The 26115-nt window shown below is 46.0% G+C and overlaps 1 protein-coding gene across 1 annotated transcript in view; it reads right to left on the reverse strand.

The window, feature by feature from the left end:
- Window positions 1-1463: 1463 nt before the first annotated feature.
- The window catches only part of LOC142589006 (uncharacterized), a 197751-nt gene continuing 173099 nt past the window's right edge, over window positions 1464-26115 (reverse strand). Inside the window, exon 8 of the mRNA XM_075700801.1 lies at window positions 1464-1704. Within this exon, the coding sequence (XP_075556916.1) occupies window positions 1511-1704 (194 nt within the window). The 3' untranslated portion in view covers window positions 1464-1510. The remainder of the gene's footprint in view (window positions 1705-26115) is intronic.

The following is a 26115-nucleotide window of genomic DNA, read 5'->3' on the forward strand; positions in this document are numbered from 1 at the left end:
GTCACTCTTCTGACCTTACCCGCTTAGATTCGTGCCTTCCACAGGCAACTGTGCTCGGGCCCCTGCTTTTCCTTGTATATATTATTGGCCCGCCAAGTAACATTTCACCAGAAATACGCTTGTTTGCTGAAGATTGCATGCTCTATATATTGGTAGAAAAATAATATTGACGAAGCACTAGCCCTTCGAACTGATATTTTTCTCATCGAAACTTGGTGCAAAAAATTGTTAGTGATCTTGGATACTAACAACTCATTTTTTTATTCTTTCCACCTCCGGCCCTTCTATTCAGTCTGTAAATATTGTCAATTAGGTCACATGACGCGTGCTCCATGTATACATAAAGACGACAATGAGGATATATGCTTTAACGGACTGCGAGTAGAGCTGTCTTGTTTAAATTGTGGAAACAGTGGTGGGCTGGGGGTTGCCACCGGCAGAGGTAGACAGCTCCCGCATGAATGTTCCTGTCGGGTGTGGAGCTCGGGAGCAAGGCCTAGCACGCGCCGACGAAAGCGATGTACAGGAGTTGCAATAGAGACGGGCTGCATGAACAGCTCCCAGGAAGAGTCCGGAGCATCAGGCAGGGTTGTGTACCGCGCCACTCCACCAGTGTCGCGCTTCAAACCGAACAAGAAACAGCAACACGTTGAGCAAGACGGCGGAACAGCCTGTTGAAAAAACAACAGTACGAAGAAGTCTTCTTCGCCTCTGAATTGCCCAAGTCCCACTACACGGAGTACCTTAAAGTACATAAGTCATCGTCGTCTTGATGTCTACAAAGAGCACGCCTCGATACGTTGGTATCAGTCTTCGCTCCAATATTGCATGGTTCGCACACTAGAACAATGTAACTAATGAGACAATTTTCTCTATTTCTGCATTTTCTTTTGCCTCTTAAGTAGCTATTGTTCATTATTATTGTCATTATAATTATTAATAGCTTCATTTTAAGGACGCTCCTTAGTGATTTATATCGATGTATATGAGACGACCATACGGTCATTCTGCCTTTGGAGTTGTATATAATCAAGTATTTTCCATTAATTTTACAAAAGCTCAAGCAGCGAAAATATTCCGTTGATATACTTTTTAAGCAATTTGATAACATTGAAGATATTCCTCTGTTTGAGTGCTTCCTCTACTTTTGTACGTGTTTAATCCCAAGCAGTGCATGCAAGGTGATTTCCTTGAACCTTGGGGTATAAATTTTTGTCAAACCCTTCAATTAATATTTTAATAAATTATCTTTCAAGAGAATATACCTTCTAAAGCATCGGCTTTAAGCATTACGTTCCACTGAGAATAGTAACTATGAAACCGCAGTGTTAATAACATATGTATCTTTGAAAAATTCAAGACTCAATGCTCGTGTAGATGTAATGTTTCATAAAGCTACTTACGTGAATTCATCTTCTATATGAAAGTATACGACTCATCTTCCTAGAAAATCACTACAGGTGTCCTGGGTAATGTGGCTTTATTAGCGCTGAAGAAACAAACTAATCCCTCATGCTGTTCTTGCCGGGGTGGATGAGGGTCCGTCTTCACTCTTCTTGCACAACTCTTTAGTATAGCCCGTCTTTAGGGCCGCCTTTTCTCTTGGAATTTTGGCTATTTCCTCGTTATATTTTTGTAAGCAATTCTCCGGCACTTCTTTCTCAATATTCTCTGCTGTCAAGAACAGCTCGTGAAAAGTGCGACCTGAAAAAATAAGAAACGCTCACTCTTAGATAAATTAGTATGTTATGTAAAACGCTGGCGGTTGCAGAATTGCCAAGGAACTCTGTCGAAATGAAGGCCTAATTTCTAAGTTGTTTTTAAATAATAGCGCAATGACCCAGCGAATGTGATGCTTGAGAAAGTGTATTTAAAGAATCATCCAAATGGTACGAATTGCTTCTTGCATATGTGTCGCATGGGCTACAAATTCTTTGTAGAAAACCGGGTGTTTAGACCTGGTTATGAACAAAAACGAGCATGTAAAGCTAAATTATTTATTTTATTTATTATTTTATTTTACAATACTGCCGCCCTCAGCCGAGACTTTAGCAGACGGGCATGAACACTTTCTTTTCCCTACATAAATACATGTTCGAGCTACACAAAGAATGAAAAAGCAACAATATTCAACAAAATACAAAATATAAGGTAGATAAGCTGTGCAACAGAACACTAAACAAAGCAGAATAAAATGAACAACAACCGGGGCATATCATAGTCAAAGCAAAAACGTGAAGTATTTGGAAACAAACAAGTGTATACATTTTTTTTCAAGTACTGTTAGTTTAACATAAAGAGAGTAGGAAACAAACATGAGAAATCGTTAATAACTTCTTGTGATGAGCTCCAGTTGTGAAACGAACAGGGATAAAGACTTTGTCGCTGTTAATAACGAGTTAAGTTCATTCCATTCTCTGATTACTCTAGGAAAGAATGAGTACCTGAATGCGTCATTAGAAAAGGAATACTCGGTTAGCGTATGTTCGTGTTGATGCCGTGTTATTCTAGATTGCGAATATGAAATGTACCGGGTGATATCGATTTTATACTGACGGCGCAGCATTTGAAACAGAAATTTTAGTCCACCTTGTTTCGCTCTCGTCGATAATGCGTTGAGGCCTGAGGAAGCTAAGAGACCTGAATGTGAGTCACTAGAATGATATTTTTCTATGAATGAACCTTGCGGCTTTTCTTTGTACAGCTTCAAGTTTAGCTATGTTAGTTGCTGTGTAAGGAAACCAAATTGTGTTAGCGTATTCTAGAATAGGTCTCACAAATGTTTTATAGGCCAGAAGCTTAATGTTCATTGGAGCGATCTTTAGGCGTCTTTTTAGATAAAGTAGCTTTCGTAGTGCAGTAGTTGTAATATTAGTTATGTGTGTTTCTCAATTGAGGTTTGATGTCAGCGTTATCCCTAAATATTTCTGTTGCTCAACCATGGAAAGAGGCGTGCCATTAACGATATAGGAGAAATGAGAGCGTTGCTTTTTTCTTGTTACTGTCATTGCCACTGATTTATTCACGTTAATAGACATTTGCCACTGGGAGCACCACTCGACTAGCGTGTTAAGGGAATCAGAAAGATCGAGATGGTCGTTATGGCTATTAATTTCTTTATATATCACGCAGTCATCCGCGAAGAGTTTGATTTTGCACCCTATATTATTGGTTATATCGTTAGTAAAGATCAGAAATAACAGCGGCCCGAGTACCGAGCCTTGTGGTACTCCAGATGCGACAGAAACGACATCAGATGGAATGTGGTCAAACATAACAAATTTTGAGCGGTGTGCTAGAAAAGCTGTTATCCAAGAAGAAACTTGTCCTTTCCCGATGGCTTGCTCCACTTTTGCAGTTTGCTTAGTGTGACTCACTCAATCAAATGCTTTAGATAAGTAAAGTTAAAACTTGTCAATTTGAGAACGATTATTAATACTAAGAGCAAGGTCATGAACTACCTCTGTTAGTTGAGTGATGGTTGAAAATATCCAGATCGAAAACCATGCTGGTGAGGCGATAGGATGTTTTCATGTTCTAGAAATACTGTCATGTGTTTTATAATGATGTGTTCTAGTATTTTGCATGAAGTGCTGTTGAGAGATATGGGTCTGAAATTGGCAAAATTATTTTTGTCTCCGTTCTTATGGATCGGTATTATTTTAACCTTTTTCCAGTCGTGTGGTAGATTAGAGGTTGCTAGTGATTTACGAAAAATGTGTCCCAGATATCTACTGCACCACTCAGCATATTTTTTTTAGGAATTCGTTTGGAATTTTGTCAGGCCCGTTTGATTTCTTAGGGTCAATATTGAGGAGAAGATTGTGGATACCGGCGTCCGTTATTATTAACCGATCAAGCACTGACGTACAAGATGTTGAAGAGGGGGGACTGTACCATTGTCTTCCGTGAAGACTGATTTGAAGACATTGTTATATTTGTTTGCCGTTGCGCTTATTTCTTCTTCAGTTAGTTTGGTTGTTGTCTGCTCGGTACTGCGCACATGTTTTCAGAATCTTTGTGGGTTATTTTTACGAAGCTAGCAAGAGTGACACTGTAGTAACATTGTTTCGAATCTTTTAGCTAGTGCTTGAAATGCATAACTGCATATTTTAACTTCAAGGTTGTAGATGGTTTTGGGTTATTTTTGTTTGCCTTACGAAGACGATTTGCGCGCCGTTTAGCATGGATGATTTCGCGCGTGATCCATGGATTCTTAAGGTGCTGTTTGCTCTTTTGCATTGGAATATAATTAGTTATACAGCGCAGGACAATTCTCTTAAAATGTAGCCACAATGCATCTACATCAGTAGATTGCTGATATGATTTTTCCGAAAAGGAATCAAATTCATGCGACAGATAAGTTAGTATGCTTGCGTCATCTGCTTTATGAAAGTTAAAAAAGCTTTTTACTGTAGACTGGGTAGTAATACAATGATCAAGCTGGAATGTGCACATAGGTATACTGTGATCAGATATTCATTCAATAATGTCTATTTGTGCTTGACTTGTAGAGAAATGGTTGCTAAGAAATATGAGGTCGAGGATATTTTTCGTTGAGCCTTGAACGCGGGTAGGACGAGCGACAAGTTGATGTAGGTTAAAATTTTGCATTAGGTCTATTAGCACTTCTGAGGCTTCTGACGTATGATGCATTGTGGACCAGTCTAAGTCAGCTAGGTTAAAGTCGCCCGCAAGAATAATCCTGGATTGATGGACATGACGCTGCACATATTTTTGAATTGCTGAAAGGCATGCACTGTCAGAGGAAGCGCTCCGATAAACGCAACCGGTTACGATTGACGTCCCGTCGCGCAAAAGTTTGCAGAAAACGGCTTCAGCGTTGTTCACCTCGGGAAGAAGGACAAAGCGAAGACAGTTTTTTATCAGTAAGGCCACTCCTCCACCTCGTGAAGGTCGGTCTTTTCGGATGATTGTGTAGTTTGGATTGGCAATCTCGTGGTCGAATTTAGCGGGTGATAGCCATGTTTCCGTGATGGCCACAATATCGGGCTCGTAATCGACTAGAAGGCTTTCCAAGGCTTCTTTTTTATTTAGGACACTGCGGGGGTTTACATTTATCAATGTTAATCTTTAGATTGTGCGGCTTGTGCCGTACTGCGGGTTATTCGGCGGTTTGTTTCTGTGTCGTTTTTTTACATCGGTACTTTGTCCTTCTTCTCTTCGTCCCAAATATATGCGTGTTTGTTAATGTAAAGTTTGTCAAAAGAAAGTGATACTTTTTCATTTTTTTCACAGTATGGTTTTGCACTATCACAAAGTTTATTCCGTATGTCTCTTATTCTTTTAGAGAAGTCTTCACCAATTGAATAGTCAGTTGATTTTAGTTTGAAACCTCGGCTTAAGATTGCCACTTTTTGTCTGGAGGCAAGTAATTTCATTATCACCGGTCGAGTTTTATCTGTGGCGCGTTTCTCCAACCTATGTTCGATGGCAACTTTTTCTAGTCCCAGGGTGTCTTCGATAATGGCTTTGTTTAAAGTTTGCTCTAACGACTCGCTAGTTTCATCGTTTTTTCACTTTAGTCCATAGATAATTAGGTTAGATCGCCTACTGCGGTTTTCAAGGTCGTCAATTTTATGTTGAAGAATGTCTATTACTTCGCTCATACAGGTGATTTTTTGTTGACAGGATTCGACTCTATCTTCAAGGACTGCAAGGTGGTCAAGCTTGTTTTCTATATCTACTAAACGTTTTTCTTTATTATCTTTGATGTCGGCTGCAATATCCTTCAGCTGTTCTGAAATTTGGGTTGGATCGGGGCCAGGGTTAGCTTCAATATCATCACCTAATAGCAGCAATTTTGTCAAGGCCAAGGCGACATCAAAAACCAGGATACAAAACGGTGGGCACGGCAGCACTAGCAAGAAAGGGTCGCTTGAGCGGATGCAATATCCAAAATCCTTTCTCACCTGTACAATGAATGCAAACGGTTTAGCGTGCCGCATACTGGCAGTGCCACCGTGCCCAGTGGCCGAGTCGATCCCAGGCAGGCTATTTAAAGCAGCGGAGAGCAGTGGCGCTGAACGCAGATTACGGGCCAGGATCTCCGAGCATGCTATCTTCCGGTGTTGACGGTGCAATTCCCACGATGGGTATGGCGGTGGATCCAGCACGTGGCATCGGGTAGCGTAGAGCTCCTGCGCCGCCCTGGTCGCCCCGTCTTGTGCAGTGCCTGCATCCCCGGCATTAAGCAGCAGGCCGAAAGTCAGCTGTACAATTAATGCAAACGGTTTAGCATGCCGCATACTGGCAGTGCCACCGTGCCCAGTGGTCGTGTCGATCCCAGGCCGGCTATATTAAGCAGCGGAGAGCAGAGGCGCTGAACGCAGATCACGGGCCAGGATCTCCGAGCATGCTATCTTCCCGTGTTGAAGGTGCAATTCCCACGATGAGTATGGCGGTGGATCCAGCACGTGGCATCGGGTAGCGTAGAGCTCCTGCGCCGCCCTAGTCGCTCCGGCTTGCGCAGTGCCTCCATCCCCGGCATGAAGCAGCAGGCCGAAGGACAGCTGTACAATTAATGCAAACGGGTTAGCGTGCCGCGTACTAGCAGTGCCACCGTGCCGAGGTGAGTAGTATGACGACAGTAGTATAGTAGTAGTGATTTCCACAAAATAATTTAGAATGATACCTTAGAATTTATGCTAAACAACAAAGCTATTAATACACAGCTTGAAAAGTACGAATTATAAAACCTAGCTCGGAGGGATGATCACTGCAAAGAGGGAGAAATAAGGTGCCAATAATAAATATTGGAGGTTTGGGCATTATCCAACGACATTTGAGGCGCTTATATATTTGAAGAAATGCATAGCTTGAACGTATATGGATGCGAAACGTAAGCATTACGCCTTTGTATATATACATGTATATGTATATATATATGGCTTGTCTGAGACAAATTATTCTTTTGTGATGAGCAAAGATTACCAGGCCCTTGTTTTGTGAAATCCACATCATTTATTTACACACTGCGTCATAGAGTACCGCTGCTGAGAAGTCCGCGCATCGCGTCCGAGACGAGAAGCTTGGCGCGCCCGTGTGTGCGAACACTGAGAATTGTTCTACCGCTCACAGCACACTCAATGGCCAAAGTTGCAGAGTGACTCAAGTGGGCGAGCAGTTTATTGAAGAGCTGCATATACCTACTCCATTCGTGGTAGAGTTCGCAAAAGCGCTGCCTTGGAAGATGTTAATTGAAAAAAGCCCAATACTCAGTGAATGTGTTGCGCAGCACGCTATAGCGTCGGTTTCCTATCTTTGAGGAACCGGTGTGGTGTCTTTTCGACTCCGTGCACCATTGGTTTAACGTTATGAACGCTTTTACAGCGAATCTCTCTATGGCTAGCATGCCGGGATTTTTTTTTCGCGTCCGTCGAAAGAAATCTATCGTCATCAATGACTCATACCCACTCATACCCCCGTAAGCCAGCAGAAAATACAATGGCTCGTAGCCACGTGAAGCAGAGGCTACAAGCGTTCAATAAAGTGAAGCGAAAAGTGCTTACATTCTTTGGAATCGCACATAGAACATACACAACGATATACGTTTGCATTAAGAAAAAGCTCAAAACAAACATCCTAGCCACATAACTGATGATAAGGCGCTTGTGATAGCAATTTGGAGAACGTAATGCTTGCCGTATACGTTTACCATTAAAGATTACTGTTGCGCAAGCACTCGCGGAGACGCCGGCTTTCGACGCGGCGTTTGACGTCCCTAGCCTTTTGTACATACAATAACCAGCCTAGCAACTGATCTGAACGTTGTTGCAGCACCGCTATGGGCAGTGGTGTGCTGTCAAAATGACCATTCCTACCATTACTATAAGATAGCACTACTACCATCAATCTAAAATCATTATTCTCAAGCAAAGGAGGCGTGAGACCGGCATGGCAGAAGCGCTGCCGCTCACGTTTTCCTTGCTGCTTTTGCAGGCACGTGAAATCTCAGCTTTGGAGCTGTCTTTCGGGGACGCCGTTTTATGTGTATCAACTACGAGTTCAGCCTCTTGGTCTGGGATTTGCCTTGATGGATCAGCGAAAGGAACTTTGTCTGCTGCCTACGACGACAATTCGACGACATAGTAGCTGACTTAGACCGATGTACCGTGCCGATCAAGGCACACTGGCGCAGTGATCATGTTATTGTCAGTCTACAAATGATGAGATCTGTCAGTTACTCAGAGGGGTGTGGAACCGGCATGGCAGAGGCGGTGCCACTCACGTTTTTGTTGCTGCTTTTGCAGGTAAGTAATCCGAACTTGCGTTGTTTTCGCACGTATTTTGTTTTGCCGGTTCCACCCGAAGTGTTATTTGATAGCCTGAAAACTCACTCGCAAATGAACGATTATTCGTGTCACCACTTTCGATTATTGCGTCGTATTTCCTTTTATATGTTAGTGCTACTTCTATATGGCGACGTCGAGCTTAACCCAGGCCCGTCCACCACCGAAACTGCAGATGCTCCTAGATGGTTAAAATACAATTAAGGCCAAGTTAATTGGAATAGAACTAACCCAAGTTGAAAGTAAACACACTATGAATGATCCCAGTAGCCGTATAGCCGAAACATAATCCAGAATATTGTTACAGTGGCAAAAGAAGACAAGGTCATTGACGTTGAAGACGAAGTGCAAGAGTCTCTCGGGATCCTCGGCTGCTGTCGATATTCACTCTGTAAATACACTGTGTAAATAGTTCTATACCTGTGACATTTTGGTGGAGGTGCTGAGTACGCGTCTTCGCCGCGGAGCTCCGCAGCGGACGTCTCACCCAGCCTGCGACCATGATTCCAGTGGAAGGCGCCTCCTCTACAGCAGCAATGCCAACTACAGATACCCAGTACGTTGCTCTACCTCAGCCGCAAGACCCCGGGAAGTTCAATGGCCTCGATGGTGTGGACGTGGAAGAATGGTTGAGGATGTATGAGCGCGTCAGCAAGGTGAGCAGGTGGGATCCGAGCTTAATGGTGGCCAATGTCGTGTTGTACCTCGACAGAACACCGCGAACGTGGTTTTACACACACGAGGAAGATCTAACCAGCTGGGACTTGTTCAAAGAAAAGCTGTCCGACGTTTTTGGTAATCCGACCGGTCGACAACTAGCTGCCAAGCAACAACTCGCCACGCCTGCGCAAACTGCTACCGAGTCGTATGTCTCCTACATTCAGGACGTCATAGCCCTCTGTCATAAAATCGACACGTCCGTGCCAGAGGCCGACAAGATTGGACGCATTATCAAAGGCATTGCGGGCGACGCATTCAACCTTCTGGTCTTCAGAAACTTATCGACTGTCGACGCCATTATGAAGGAATGCCGCCGTTTTGAGCAGGCGAAGAGTCGCCGTATATACAATCATTTTACACGGCTTCCAAATACTGTAGCGACCTCTTCCTGCACCGACCCCACCGACCAATCAAGCTCGCCATCATCAAGTGAAAAGGTGACCTCTATTGTACGCCATGAACTCGAAGCAGCGTTTCCTGCCTCGCCTCAACAGATGGCTTGGAACAACACTGCTGAGACGATATCGCTGATCCAGTCCGTCATTCGCCAGGAAATCGCTAATATGGGTCTTCCCAGCGCCTGCTCCTTGAGTCGCTCTGACGCCCGTCCTGCTCCTATTGCTCGGTCCTACCGTAGTCCACATCACAGTGTCCTTTATCCCTACACTAACAGGAATCCCTCGGACTGGCGTACACACCCGACGACGGGCCGATCTGCTTCTCCTGTGGCCGAATCGGTCACGTTTCCCGTCAATGCCGGAGCCATTGGCCGTCCCCTCCTCGAAACACCTTCTGGTATTCAAGTTCGCCCCGAAGTTCCTCACCTCGTCGCTTCTACGACGCTTCCGACACCAGTACCTCGACTCGCCGCTACGCTCGCTCGCCGTCGCCACAGCGTCGCCAGCCACGTACGCCCCAACTTCTAGGAAAACTAGGCAATGCGGCATCTCGAGGTGGTGCTGCATTGTGGGATTCACCGCAAAATCCTTCTTTGACGCTATTCACAAGACGTAACCTTCTTGACGTTCAAGTTGATGGTTTACCCGTCGCAGCCCTCATAGATACCGGAGCACACATATCGATTATGACCAGCCGCCTACGCTGTCATTTAAAGAAAATTGTTACGCCTGCTGTAACTCGGTTCGTACGAATCGCTGACGGTAGCACGGTGACCGTGGTCAGAATGTGTACTGCACGTGTGAACATTTCCGGCCGCCATACTGTCGTCCTTTTAACCGTGCTTGACCAGTGCCCCCCTGACCTCATCCTAGGCTTAGACTTCCTCTCCGCCCATTCAGCACTCATCGATTGTTCCTCAAGTACTGTGCGTCTAGACCCGCCCTTACTGAACGTTCCTCCAACACTACAGGAAAGTCGACTGAGACCTACTGATTTTGTTCACATTCCTCCACAGGTCTTGACACACATCGAAATGTCGCCTTCTACGCCGCTTCTCGACGGTGAGAACATCTCCGCTCCCATAACTGCCATCGTTCTCACTCACAGCATCACTGTTCCGCATGCAATACTTAGGGTCACAGACAATCGCACGAACCTCCCTGAGGTGAATTTCGGTCTCGCTAAGCAAATTCTGCCTAAAGATACCAGCCTGGCTACAATCACTGCCTTAGACGCTAGTTGCGTTGAGACTTTTGCCGTCGACGCTTCCTGTGAGCCTTTCAGGTCTGCCGAATGTACTGACAACGACATTAGGAAAATGATCGCCCCGAATCTCACTCCTGCGGAGACTGAACAGCTGTGCAGTCTATTACTTTCTTACAAAGATATATTCCACCTGAACAAGTGACCCTTAGGCCGACGTTACTTGTCAAACATCGTATACATACAGGCGATTATCCACCCATCCATCGGTGACCCTACCGAGTTTCAGCTTCGGATCGTCACGTCATCAAAACGGAAGTAGACAAGATGCTAGCGAAAGACATCATTTAGCCATCGTCAAGTCCCTGGGCGTCCCCTGTCATGCTGGTCAAAAAGAAGGAGGGCTCATGGAGATTTTGCGTTGACAACCGCCCCCTCAACCGCATCACGAAGAAGGACGTCTACCCACTACTTTGTATCGATGACTCCTTCGATTGCCTATACAGGGCGCAGTGTGTTTCGTCCATTGACCTACGGTCCGGATATTAGCAAATCGCTGTCAATGACCTAGATCGTGAAAAGACCGCCTTTATAACGCATGATGGTCTTTACCACTTCAATGTTAAGCCTTTTGGGCTATGCAACGCTCCGGCTAACTTTGAGCGTATGATGGACTCATTACTCCAAGGAATCAAGTGGTCGACTTGTCTCTGCTACCTAGATGATATTATTGTGCTGTCGCCCTCATTCAGCACGCACATTGAGCGCCTTACAGCTGTACTTGCCGTCTTTCGCAAGGCCGATCTACAGCTCAACTCGAAGAAGTGTAACTTCGGCCATCGTGAGATGACTGTTCTTGGACATGTCAATGCGACTGGCATCCGACCGGACCCAGAGAAAATTCGCGCCGTGAAAGAGTTACCTGATCCACGTTCCCCAAAAAATGTCCGGCGTTTCGTGGGTCTTTGCTCTTACTTCCGCCGCTTTATTAAACACCATCGCACGGCCTCTCATAAGATCTGCTGAACAGAAGCATTGATCAAATTAACTGCCAAGTGGAAGAATGCAGGAAACAATGAGAAGCACATCAGCGGATGCTGGGTTCAGTAATGGCGAAGGTCGACTATGTGGAGAACCAGGGAAGGCGTCGCAATTTTCTTTTTTTTTTGGTGTAGAGGCTGCATGACCCAACCAGTGAAATGAGGACTCTGGAGAAGATGTTATTTACGCGTGTATATCAAAATTAGGCATCCAGTCAGCAAAAATGAAAAATACTCACAGGATGGGAAATTCAAATTTGGTAGCAATCGTCCTTTAGTAGCAATTTTCGCTTCCTACGTTGAAGAGCACAAGGTTTTAAAGAGCGGTTATAAATTAAAAAGGAAACAATTTCAGTGTTTTAGAGGACTTTTCCGAGGATGCACGCAGAGAGAGGAAGCAAATACGGCAGTTCGCGAAATCACGATAACAAAGTGGCGACAAGATCAGTCTTAAGTACAACCCTCTCATAAACGGTGAGAACTACTTGTTTGATATAAAGACAAATGAGCTAGTACCAGTAGTAGACAAAACCGGTACTACAAAGGAAGGAGAACCGGTCAGGCGACGGCGTCGGCATAATGCAACGCTTATTTCTTTTCTTGTAATTAACTGCCGGAGCATTAAAAACAAATTTGATGAATTTGCGTCTCAAGTTGACATGGTGAAGCCGTCTGTTATTCTCCGTACTGAACCATGGTTAGCAAATGAAGTTGCTGATGGTGAAGTATTCTTAGATCGCTTTAAATGCTTATTATTCTCGATCGTATAGTTTCTTCTTCTCAGATAAATGCTGGTGCAAACGAATGTGAGGCTGTATGGTGTAGAAACACGCTTAAAAATTACAAAGTTATAACTGTGTGTTTATTCTACCGCCCGCCTGATTCATCCGTCGATGTGCTTATGCAGTTGACGGTGACATTTGACCCAATTTAAACAGACTTCACGGAGGTAAATAATTGGAGGTGATTTTAAAATGCCTAATATTGATTGGAGTCATGAACCTCACTTCCACTCTTTTTCGGGCCGGTCCAGTGAAGTACTGATTACCTTGGTTGAATTTTTTTTGCGTTTCATCACATCGTTTTGCAACCGACACGTGGTAATGAGATCTTAGATTTATTACTCACAACTCAACCTGGCTTAGTTCGCTTCACTCATATGCTAGCTAGAGTTAGCGATTTTAATGCTGTGCTTTGTGAAATGAATGTTGAACACTTAAGAAGCTTTGGAACAGCAAACAGACGTGTATATAACTACGAAAAAAGCAAATGTAAGTGATATAAGCAAAGCGTTGAATGAGTACCTGACGGTATAGAAACATACGCCGACGACACTGGAGTAATTGAATTATGGTCTATATTTAAGGAGATGTTTGAATTGAGGTAACACTTTATTGCGGCATGGACATTAACGAAAAAGAAGTAAAAGTAAACCTTGATTTACTCGGGAGTTATGTAGTCCTACACGCAAAACGCAACCAGAATAAAGCAAATTTAAAGGAAAGCCGACTCGTGAGAATTGGTCTAAGCTGCATGAAATTACCAAAAGTAGCTCAGGAACTCAGGAAAAGAAGCTCAGGAACTTGATGCGCCGTGTCAAGCAAGAGTTACTCGGTGGCCTAATACGCAGCCCAGTAAAGGCCGTTGCATAGTTTCTCGCCGAAGCCAAGTCAATGGAAAAAGCACTGCAGCAGTGAACAAGGCAGTACAACCGCGACCTGTCGACCATCTCGCTACGCTATTTGGCAATACCGACGCCTTGCGGGAGCTCATTAGGCTTGTTGTTCGAGAAGAGCTCCAGAAGCGTCAGTTGGCTCCGGCATCGGTACAGTGACTCGCTCTGGCTGAGGTCCTCCGGAAGAAAATCAGGCAGGCAGTCCAAGTCCCAGAGTGAAGCGAGACACCACAGCAGGAGGTACGGCAGCCACAGCCTCGCATGTCGTATGCGGAAGAGGCGCTAAGTTCGTTGTCCCCTATTTTTCACGATGTGAGCGATGTCCCAGACTTTTATGGTGTGCGCGCCGTTGAACAAGCAACTGGCGACTTCAGTCCTCGCCGCACACCATTCATGGCTGAAACACGACCACCCTGCAATAGTGACGTATGGCGCACTGCAGACCGGAGGCCCTTGTGTTCTTAATGCGACTGAGCCGATCACCTTTATAGGGCGTGTCCTCGCCGCCGAGGTGGGCTCCGTGGATTTTCACTGACTACTCCGTACCCTCGCTAGGATGAACGCCCCCTGGAGGCTGCAGCCTACCTCGCCGATGCCAGGACCTCGTTTGCCCCACAATTTCGCGACCCCCGGTCCCCGACACAGGTAATCCAGCCCCCTCCTCCCACCGAGCGCAACAAGGCGTCACTCACCCAGCCCGGCCTCCCGAGAAAACTGAGTCCAGCGACCTGCGAAGGTGAGGTCACTGACGTTGCGAATGCTCCAGATCCTCCATTACGACGACCGCGATATGAAGTAATTTAGACGCAGAGAAAGCAGTGTAGTTGGGTGCCAGTATTTTGCGACGTACCAGTTACCATAGATGACCACGAAGTCATGGCATTATTCGACTCGGGTGCGGACATGTCTATTATGAGCCAGAATCTCGCGTGTATACTGAACAAAATCTCGAAGCAATGGACCGGAACTCAGATTCGTACTGCAAGAGGGCACCTCGTAACTCTAATGGGCCGGTGCACGGCGCGAGTCAACATTCGGGGCTTCATTTAAATCGGTGACTTCCTGCTGACATCCTGCTGACTGGTTTTCGTGGTAACAGAGTCAGGGAGGTTTAAATTGTGTGGGCGCCGACCCACTCCGCAACCCCGGGGAACGAGAACGCGCACGACACGGCTCGAAGTCTAACCAACCGAGTCGACGCCGATCTTTTAACCACTAACGCTCACTCATTTCGCCAGTCGGGGTGGGCAGGCTGGTGTCTTATCAGGACATCCTTGATCATTAAAACCATGTGAGGGCCAAGTATCCTGCAGCACACAGAACTTTAACTAAGTAGCAATTGGTAGCATGGCGTTTGCTCCAGACCAACACTTTCCCTAACCTTGTAGCCTATAGCCGCTGTTACCGCGGACTGTATGCAGCCAAATGCAAAAATCTGCAAAGGCAGGGGACATCTTCAGCACATGGTTTGGTCCTGTCCCCCAAGCTTAGTCACGTCCAACAGAAACATCACTCTTCTGTAGAAATAAGGTCTGTGGTGCAGTGGGAGACCGCGCTGCTCAGCTCTGATCCGAAAGTGCGAGTCCGACTCGTCTGGATAACTGAAGATGCCGCCTAACGGGGGAAGAACACAGAAGGGGATCTTCCACCTCTTCCCCTTCCGTTGACTCCATCTCGGGCAAATAATAAAGTTGTTCTCTCTTTCTCTACCCACGTATCTATGTATCCATATGTGCTTGTATGTTTGTCTCCAACCGGTTTCTCACCCGCCTGGGTCGTTGAGTAGTCTGTAGTGGAATTGGTAGCACAATGCGTTGTCGTGCAGAAGTAACATGGCTCGACAGCCATCGGACCAACTTGGATCGCGGAGTACATGTGTGTGTGTAGTGATTTTTAGAAGAAAGGAAGAGAGAAGTGCAGTTCCGTAACTGTCTCTCAAAGGAGGACACCTCAACAGCACTGCACAGGGTAAGGGGAGTGGGTAGAAAAGGATCAGGAAGAGAAGGAAAGAAAGCGGAAAAAAAAAGGACAAGGTTGAAGAAGGAGCGATGCGGGGCTTATAGCCGCGCTCTCAGCTGCGTTTCGCAGCAAAAGTCAAGGAGGGCAGTAAGCACTCTTTTGACGATAGAGGCGTGCGCTGCGGGAAACAGAAGGGCTCCCTCCGTGTCGCAAGGCAGACCCACGCGACGATACGAGGCACAAAGCGCAGTGCGCTCAACATCAAAGGATGGGCAATGCAAAAGGAGGTGCTCGAGAGTCTCTTCTTCGCCGCATTCCACACATGCGGGGGGAGTACATGGCCATTGTGTTTACGTTAACGACCTACACTCATTTACCTTAAATCCACATGTAACATCAATTTGCTATGCTGATGACACTACATTATTAATCGCCGGTAAAACAACTGACGATATACAAAAGATATCTGATGAAACAATGCAGCTGTTACTAGAATGGACAAAGTGCAATTCCTTACTTATTAATACCGCAAAAACAAAAGCAATACTCTTCAGACCAAAAAATAAGGTTGTAAGGTTGCCGCTGATTACACTTGGTCACACTTTAGTTGAAATAGTAGAATGCATGAAAGTGCTGGGCGTATATTTTTCAAGTACTTTAACTTGGGGTGATCATATCCACGAAACTCATAAAAAAATGTGCAAAACTGCGGATATGCTTAACAAATGTAGACATATGATTCCTCAACGTATAAAACTACTACTATATAACTCGTTAGCCCTTTCTCAGTTATACTACGCCCACCTAGTATGGGGCACAACAACAAAAACGAATCTGAACCGACTTTTCCTAATTCAAATGAAGTTTATGCGAATAATTGCAAACGTCCCATATGATTTTCACACGCAGCAACTCTTTACACAATTCAATGTTATAAATGTCCATGATTTTTACAATTATCGTTTACTCCAGACATACTGCTCGGCCACAAAAAAGAACAATTCTTTTTACAGCGAGATTTCCGAGTTAAGAGAGAATATTGCGGTATACACTACGCGTCACCACAATATTTGGCACATACTTACTCCTCAAAACTATGCGAAACAATCAATCGCTTTTGCTCTTCCAGCTCTGCTCAATAATCTTGCCAACAAATCTGTAGATGTGTCATAGTTGTCTAAAAAACAATGAGAGATCAGTTCCTGTGAATTATGATGCATTTATTTATGTATTTTTATATATTTTTGCTCATAAATGAGAAGCTTTCTTTTGTATTTTGCAAAATGCTTATGTTCCGTTGTGCAATCATTGTCCGTACATCTGTATGAAAGCAGTCATTTGTATGCAAATTATTTCATAACTACTGCTTCTGCTGCTGTGTAAAGGGGCAGCCACCTCGTCAAGCTACTAATCTCAGTAGCTTTTTGTGGCTACTCCTTCCTTGTGTATTTGTTCAAGGAGAATAAAAAAATTCAATCCATACATACGTGCCGCTGTGCAACGAACCTATTTCCCGCCCATATGGTTCACTGTAGACGCGAGGCAATGTAGGTACCACTGTTTCAAGAAACTGTTTGAGACTAAGCTGCAACACTGGATATTTTCTATTCGGCCTTTGCCACCTCCAATGAACCTCTTCGATGCCAACTTTGGACGTTGGGTATGTTCGAAGAGGTCTTGTTTTTGACACCAGCAAGGGTGGCTTGGAGTGCGTCACTGAGAATGGGCCGCTATAAAATAAAGAAACAACTCTTTTATATTCATCTTATGCAGAGCGCAATCGAACCCACGTCACGAGCGTTCCCCATTGGCAGCAACCGATAACAGGCTGCGCCACGAATGCCCTAGGTATTCGCCACATTTCAATTAACGTGTTTCACACCAACGCTTTAGCGGGCTGTGCCATGAATTCACTGATTATGTTCCGTTATTCACTGACTAACGCAGCATAACCCCCCGCCCTCCCCGGCCATGCCGAAGCTCACGCCCCGCCCACACATACACCTAAAGTGTCATTACCAGAATTTTGTCATCCACACAATTTGCGGTTTCTTTTGACTTGCCTTTTGACTGCGACTTAAAATGTTATCGCGGCTAATAGCTCAGTGCCTCCTGGTTTGCGCATACGTGCACGGCTCCTAATTCATAATTTCGCTTAGTTTCTTCAAAGCCTGACAATAAGATGATAAGCGAATTAAAAACGTCAGTGGCAGCTGGTTCATGCGTATTCTCTCGCATCCAAAATTGTTTTACATATCGACTGCAAACACCATGCACATATACAACATGTTTAGATATATGCACAGGGCAAAGTTTATTAAATTTTTGCAAGATGATTAGATAGCCAATCAACAATTATTTCTAAGGGTACGGATAGCCTTTGCCTAGAAAATGAATATGTTGCTGAATGTACGCCTCATTTCAAATTACCTTGTCTGCTTTTTTGACACTGAAAAAAGATGCAGACTTCAGTGACCCCTTCAGCATAGTAACGTATTAGTTGCCTATGAAATGTACGTGAAAGATCTGTTTCTTTATTGCTTCACTTTCTAATAGGCAATTCTTAAGACGCATGAAAAAAAAGAGAGACACTCTTGATAAGTTACAACATTTATGAAGAATGGAAACATCGTCACTTGCATGCAGAGGTCATAAATGTATACAGGGTGTCCAAATTAACTACGATGTACCAATATTTAAAAACAGTGCAATTGCATTATTCCACAAAACCTAGTGCATAGTGTCTCCAGTAGAGTGTAGTAGGTGCCAGTAATTTTCTCGTTACTGAGATTTATTTCGGTAATTGTAAATAATTATCTAATGCGAGACGTAATGTCCTAATTATAAAAGCGTCGATGAGGCTTCTGTACTCACAGCCAAGGGAAATATAAGTGCGGTATTTTCTCCAACGTACTCGTACTCTAACGAACGTACTCTAATGAGCGTACTCTAAGAGAACGTACTCTAACGTTCTCCAACGCGTTCTAATTTTTTTCCGACTGTTAAATAAACCTCGCGAAATATGAAAATTGCCACGTGGCTGCGCCCCCACCGGTACTATAAACCAGCGCCCTTGAAAAGGCTGCCTCTTGAGTTGGCCAGAATAAAATAAAGGAAATAAAAACAACATCGTGATCGAGCTTGTGTCTGATCTGGCGCGCCCTGTCCAAAGTAACACGTCGCGTTTGGTGTTTGCTGGAAAGAAACTGTGATAGCTGTTGTGTTAGCGTAGATAATGTGCACGAATAGTTCTCCTTCATTTTTCGCGCAAGGCCCAGCGCCACAAAAGCGAATCGATAACGTGAGTGCAAAGATTTAAAGGTGCGTTTTGATTCGCATTAGTCACCATGGCTTTCTCTAATGAGCCGACGGACAATATGATCCTTGCCTCGGGAGCTGCAAATAGCAACAAGAGGAAGGCCGGAAACATAAATCAGTCATGGAAATGTGGCGGCATACCAAACGCATCGACTATTATAAGAAATTATGAAAACCTGAGACATACCGGCAGCTTCGAGAAACAGCGGTGGAGGGCTCCATCTTTGAGTCCTAGCCTACGCACGGATGTTCTAGCATTTATGGCCTCAAACCTTCATGCTAGCCAACGGGACGTGGACGCCCCAGTGCCAATTTTCAAGTCATCAGTTTGGAGTATTCTAATTGAAGGGGTTTCACCTGTACCACGTTAACCAGCATCAATGCTTGGAACATGAGGACCTGTAGAACCGTCTACATCTCTTGAATTGGGCCCTCGCAAATACCGACGAATCATCGGACTTTTTAACAGCATGACTTGCACAGATGAAACCAATTTTCGCAGAAACGCCTAGGTAAGTTTTCATAATGCACATTAAAGGAGTGACTCCAATTCACAATGGGTAAAGCGCAATCGATGCCAGTCGTTCAGTGTGTGGGTTGAAATTTACGCCGGTGCTATAATCGGTCCCATCTTCTTCGATCCCACATTGACTAGACAGCGTTACATGCACAATATCCTTGAAGGAGGGGTGGATGAGTTCGTCAGTGAAGCCCCGCTTTGACATCTTGAACTCCTGTGGTATCTGCAAGAGGGGGCGGAGTACACAGCACCAGCCGAACACGAAACTGGTTGGATGCGTCCTTTCATCCGCAATCAATTGGAACGCACGCGCCTTTAAATTGGCCGGCTACCTAACCTGAGCTCTCCCGAGTCGATTTCTTTCTTTGGGGTTATGAGAGCGATCGTACTTACAGGATCGAGACGGGCTTCAGATTAGTTCAAAACAATGATTACGGATGTCTGCCGTCGAATTCGAGAGTTGGTCATCAAGAGCGCTACTGAAGATGTAATAAAGTGGACTCAGTACAGCCTAGCTGCAGAAAGACATCAGTTCGAACAAGCCCTCTATGCAGCTGCTGGTGTTCAACGGCGCTTACGCATTCACATATAACAAGGGCCATTGGAATCTGATTGTTTTGTTTTTCTTTTCTTTTTAGAGCAGATGTGCTGATTCTAAATTCAGCTAATTTAGAAGCGCTACATTTACTTTCTTGACCGCATCTGTTTCGCTTTTCCTCTACACATGGGTCGCTTGCCGTTCTGTTTATTCCGCTTTTATTTTTCCACGAGCTTATTTTTGCAGCAGGTATACATTGTCATAAAAACTAAAACTGTCATTTTCTTTAGTTCTGGCCCGAAGTAAGTTTTCGGCGCTAAATATAGCTGCGCATGCACTCTGTCGATGCGGTGCGAGCAGAGCCGAGGTTTCTGAACATTGTACGCCTACTACATTGCTTTCCGCATTTTGTGCGTGGTCAGAGCGGCGCTTGGACCGCGTTATCAAGGGGCTTTTGTTAACAAGTTCATCAGACGGCCTTGAGATTCAGATAAGTGTGAAGCAGAAATGAGAAAAATGAATAGCTGCGAAACCGCGAAACCGGCTGTTGGGACTCCTTCCGTATCATTACCAAGGTGATGTGCTGTCTCTTTCTTCAAGCTTAAGACTACGCCCCTACATCCATTTATGATGACTAGGAAGTCGGAAGCTTCTATGAATACGTGCAATGGGCGATGGGTAAAGTCAAAATAAAATACATTATACTGATGGGCGACTGCAATGCCAGGGTAGGCAAGAAACAGGCTGGAGACAAGCCAGTAGGGGAATATGGCATAGGCTCTAGGAATAGCAGGGCAGATTTATTAGAAGAGTTTGCAGAACAGAATAATATTCGGATAATGAATTCCTTCTTCCGCACGCAGAATAGCCGAAAGTGGACGTGGAGGAGCCCGAATGGCGAGACTAGACATGAAATAGACTTTATACTCTGCGCTAACCCTGGTATCATACAAGATGTGGACGCGCTCGGTAATGTGCGCTGCAGTGACCATAGGATGGTAAGTACTCAAATTAACCCAGACTTGAGGAGGGAACGGAAGAAACTGGTACATAAGAAACCGATCAATCAGTTAGCGGTAAGAGGGAAAATAGAGGAATTCCGGATCAAGCTACAGAACAGGTAGTCGGCCTTAACACAGGAAGAGGACCTTAGTGTTGAAGATATGAACGACAATCTTATAGGCATCATTAAACAATCTGCAATAGAAGTCGGTGGTAACTCTGTTAGGATGCCAGTAAGCTATCGCAGGAGACGAAACATGTGATCAAGAAACGGCAATGTATGAAAGCCTCTAACCCTACAGCGCGAATAGAACTGGCAGAACTTTCCAAGTTAATCAACAAGCGTAAGACAGCTGACATAAGGAAGCATAATGTGGATAGAACTGAACATACCCTCAGGAACTGAGGAAGCCTAGAAGCAGTCAAGAAACTAGGAATAGGCAAGAATCACATGTATGCGTTAAGAGACAAACCCGGCAATATCATTACGGATATGGATGAGAAGGTTCAAGTGGCTGAGGAGTTCTATAGAGACTTATACGTTACCAGCGGCACCCACGACGATAATGGAAGGGAGAATAGTGTAGAGGAATTAGAAACCCCACAAGTAACGCCGGAAGAAGTAAAGAAAGCCTTGGGAGCTATGAAAAGGGCAAAGGCAGTTGGGGAGGGTCAGGTAACAGCAAATTTGGTCGATGATGGTGTGCAGATTGTTCTAGAAAAACTGGCCACCCTGTATACGCAATGCCTCACGACATCTAGCGCACTGGAATCTTGGAAGAACGCTAACATAATCCTAATTCATGAGAAAGGAGACGCCAAGGACTTGAAAAATTATAGACAGATCAGCGCACTGTCTGTTGCCTACAAAGTATTTACTAAGGTAATTGCAAATGGAATCAGGAACACCTTAGACTTCCGTCAACCAAAGAACCAGGCAGGATTCCATAATTGCTATTCAAGTATAGACCATATTCACACTATCAATCAGGTGATAGAGAAATGTGTGGAATATAACAAACCCTTATATATAGCTTTCATTCATTACGAGAAAGCGTTTGATTCTGGCGAAACCTCATCAGTCACTTGCGATTCGCTGATGATATTGCCTTGCTTAGTAACCTAGGGGTCCAACTGGAATGCATGCTCACAGACCTGGAGAGGCAAAGAAGAAGGGTGGGTCTTAAAATTAATCTGCAGAAAACGGAAGCAATGTTTAACAGTCTCAGAAGAGAACAGCAGTTTCCAATAGTTAGCGAGGCACTGGAAGTGGTTAGGGAATACATTTACTTAGGACAGGTTGTGACTGCGGATCCGGATCATGAGAGTGAACTAATCAGAAGAAAAACAATGGGCTGGGGTGCGTTTGGCAGGCATTCTCATATCATGAACAGCAGGTTGCCATTATCTTCAAGAGCAAAGTGTATAACAGCTGTTTCTTACCAGTGCTCACGTACTGGGCAGAAACCTGGAGGCTTACGAAAAGGACTCTACTTAATTTGAGGACGCCGCAACGAGCTATGGAAAGAGCAACGATCGGTGTAACGTTAAGGGGTAAGCAAAGAGCAGATTGGGCGAGGGAGCAAACTCGAATTAATGATATCTTAGTTGAAATCAAGAAAAAGAAATGGGCATCTGCAGGACATGTAATGAGGGAAGATAACCAGTGGTCATTAAGGGTTACGGACTGGATTCGAAGGGACGGGAAGTGTAGCAGGGGGCGGCAGAAGGTTAGGTGGCGGGATGAGAGTAAGTCGTTTGTCGTGACGATATGGCCACAATTAGTACATGACCGGGTTAGTTGGAGAAGCTTGGGAGAGGCCTTTGCCCTGTAGTGGGCGTAACCAGGCTAATGATAGATATATGCAGATATATATATATATTGCCACGTACCTCGACACAGCTGACATCCACTCGGTGCAATTCGGTGCCACATGCCAGGCATGTTGGGTGGCTTCCAGAAGAAGACAACGACGAAGGCGCCATGGCAGCGATTTATACAAGATCTATAGCGTCAACCGAGGTCTTTTGTGGCTTTGTCTGTGACAAACTGGTGGAATTGCTGGTACTTCTCTATGTACTCTGACCCCCAGGGACTGGAAGCGAACAACCTATACAAAAGCCGACGGCTTCAAAGACTGCCTGCGGAATACGGCCTGCAAGATCTGCCCAGGATGTCCGCTACAACCGCAAGCCAGACACAGGAGACATACGGTACGGGACAGCCTACTGCGTCGCTGGTTCTCCCCACCTCACGCTGGCCGTGGCCGTTCCATGGTGAGGCTTTTGAGGACTTGCAAGACTGGCTCGACGGCTTCGGTCGTGTGGCTTACGTCAATTATTGGGACGAGGAGGAAAAGTTAAGGAACGTGTACTTCGCCCTAGTGGACTCTGCCCGAACATGGTTCGCTAACCACGAGCCATCCATCACCACCTGGCAAGAATTTCAACGGCAGATATGCGATACGTTCAGCAGCCGCTCGAGAAAAGAGCGAGCAGAGCAAGCCCTTCAGAATAGGGTTCAAAGGCCCAACGAAAGCGTCGCCATGTTCGTAGAGGACATGTCGCGGCTTTTCAAGCGTGCTGACCCTGGCATGACAGAAGCGAAGAAAGTACGCCTGCTGATGCGTGCAGTGATAGGGCAGCTGTTTGCTGGACTGATGCGAAGGCCTCCAGCTACAGCAGCTGAGTTCGTCAGTGAGGCGACAACAATGGAGCGAGCCCTTTAGCGACGCTCCTAGGCCTACCATCCCCAAATGAGCCTGTCATCAGCATCTTCTCCCTCGTTGCCCTATGACACCGATACGCTTCGAGAGGTTGTGCGTAGTGTCGTGCGTGAGGAGCTCGATCGACTACAGGGAGTACGATTTCAACCGACCATAACATCCCTCAAAGATATCGTCCGCGAAGAAGTCCGCCAGGCGGCACAGCCATTTTTGCAAACCAGACCTGAAGCCGCCCCCATACTGACTTATGCGCAAGCAGTGAGGCTACCTGCGCAACCCGTGAACCACGGTAACCCGCCTTCTTCTGAAGAACCGCTGTGCCACTTCCAGGGCCAAGCATCACGTACAAATATGTACGGGTCCACGAGCCGCCGAAACAATACACGATAGTCAGACGTGTTGCGCATTACTGACTATCAGCCGCTCTACTTCCACTGAGGTGAAGCGGGCCACTTGTACCATGCCTGCTACTACCGAATAATAGGACTCCAGGGGTATCACCCCGGCGCTCGTCGCCTACATGAGGGAGAGCTCCCGAGAGAAATCCAGCAATATCTGGCCAGTCAACCTTCGTCGCCGTACACGCAGTTCCCACCGGTTGAACAGTCCCTGCCAACGACATGATCTCCGTCTCCGCAGAGGCGCCAGTCCCGATCACCACCTCCTCGACGATCGGCGTCACCTAGCCGCTACACTACGTTCTCCGCTTCCGTGGGCAACTGGCCCACGAGCCCAAGTCGGGGAAACTAAGAACAGTGACCTCCGGGGGTGGGGCCGCTTTCCGACGCACATCGAATGATCCTCCGTCGCGACACCCCGACGATGGCATCGACGACTACGACGATGATGGCGGCAACGACGACTTCGTACCTTTGACACCTTCCTTCGAAAACCGTGAACCTGTTTCAGCCGACATACTTGTTTCTGTAGCTAACCACCCGGTAACCGCTCTCGTCGATACTGGCGTCGATTATTCTGTCACGAGCGGTGAACTGGTTACTGGACTCCACAAGGTGATGACACCGTGGCCAGGACCTAAGTTCCGTACTGCCGGTGGTCCCGTTCTCACGCCGATCAGCAGATGCACTGCGAAGGTACAAATCCGTGAGGTCCCACTTGTCGGTTCATTTCTTATACTGGCAGAGTGCTCTAGGCAGGTCATACTCGGCATGGACTTTCTTCGGGAGTACGGCGCAATCATAAACCTTCGTAAGTTGCTTGTCACTTTTTCCAGCGAACACGCAACTCATCCGGACAACTACCACCCACAGTCCACTGTGTTACGAGTTTCGGGTGGCTGTGCTACTTACCGCCCTGGAGTACTGCGTCGATCACCATAGAAACAGACGATGATCCCCCCATCTCGGTATCGCTGAAGCCAATCTGTCAGTCTTGTTCACTCGACAGGTTTGCGTAGCCTGCGGCATCTTGCAGCTGTCGTCACGGACTGCTCAGATCTTAGTGACCAATTTCAGTCGTGAATACCAGCACTTCGGCCCTCGAACTGCCATCGCCTATTTGGAGCAAGCCAGTGACTTTCCCGCTTGTTTAACTGTGGGACGCAATGATGGAGATTCTAACTGTGACGTACCAGCCAACAGCAATATTAATGTGAACTCTAAATTATCAGGTGAACAAAAGGCTAGCATTCGAAGCCTTTTACAGACTTTTGTGGACTGTTTCTCTTCAACATCGAAGGTCAACCAAACGCCTATTGCGAAACAGAGAATTATTAAAAATGCCAATGAAATAACCTTGCGCAAACGTGCCTAGCGTGTTTCTCGTAAAGAGAAAGACGCCATCCGAAATCAAGTCCAACAAATGTTTACCGACAATATCATACAGCCCTCCACCTGTCCATGGCCGCCACCTGTGGGTCTGCTGAAAAAGAAAGATGGCACACTGCGTTTTTGCGTTGACTATCGCAAACTTAACAACGTTACGAAGAAGGACGTTTATCCCCTTCCGTGCATCGACGACTCTCTGGACCGACTTCGACATGCTCGATACTTCCCATCGATGGACCTTCGCAGCGGCTACTGGCAAATAGAGGTTGATGAGCGTGAGCGTGAGAAAACCGCATTTATTACGCCTGACGAACTCTACGAATTCAAGGCTCTTCCTTTCAGATTGTGCTCTGCGCCTGCTACTTTTCAGCGCATGATGAACATGGTTCTATCAGGTCTCAACTGGTAGTCATGCCTTGTATATTTAGATGATATCGTTGTGTTTTCAGAAACTTTTGAGCAGCACCTTGTAGTCTCCGTCTATAGCGCGGTGCTCCGCGAGGAGTCACTTAGACAGCTGCGTGGGTCCGAGGATCCAAGGCTTTCAGGGGACGATCAGCACTGCCGCGTGTGTAGCATGTGCCCGAAGCGGACGTTCGTTCGGTCTCCTCTGGGAGCGAAACAGAGCGCGGCAAGGAGAAGGCCCAGAGTACAAGGAAGGCGTTTATTATACGACCACCTTGGCGTTCAGGATATCTGGTGCACCCGTATCGTCGCGGGGCCTGTGAGCCGAAGCTACCGCATGTCAAGGGTGACACTCAATGTCTCAAAAACGCGGTAACACGCCGCTATACGGGAGGATGGCTCCCAGCAACCGCGCTACCAGGGCAACGCTTTTTCAGCTCGGAGTAGCCTCCGAGGGCGACTCGGTGCAGAACGACTGCGCACGTCAAGTGAGCCGCGTCTCTTTGGCGTA

This window comes from Dermacentor variabilis, chromosome 7 (assembly GCF_050947875.1).
Source record: "Dermacentor variabilis isolate Ectoservices chromosome 7, ASM5094787v1, whole genome shotgun sequence".
NCBI lineage: Eukaryota > Metazoa > Arthropoda > Arachnida > Ixodida > Ixodidae > Dermacentor > Dermacentor variabilis.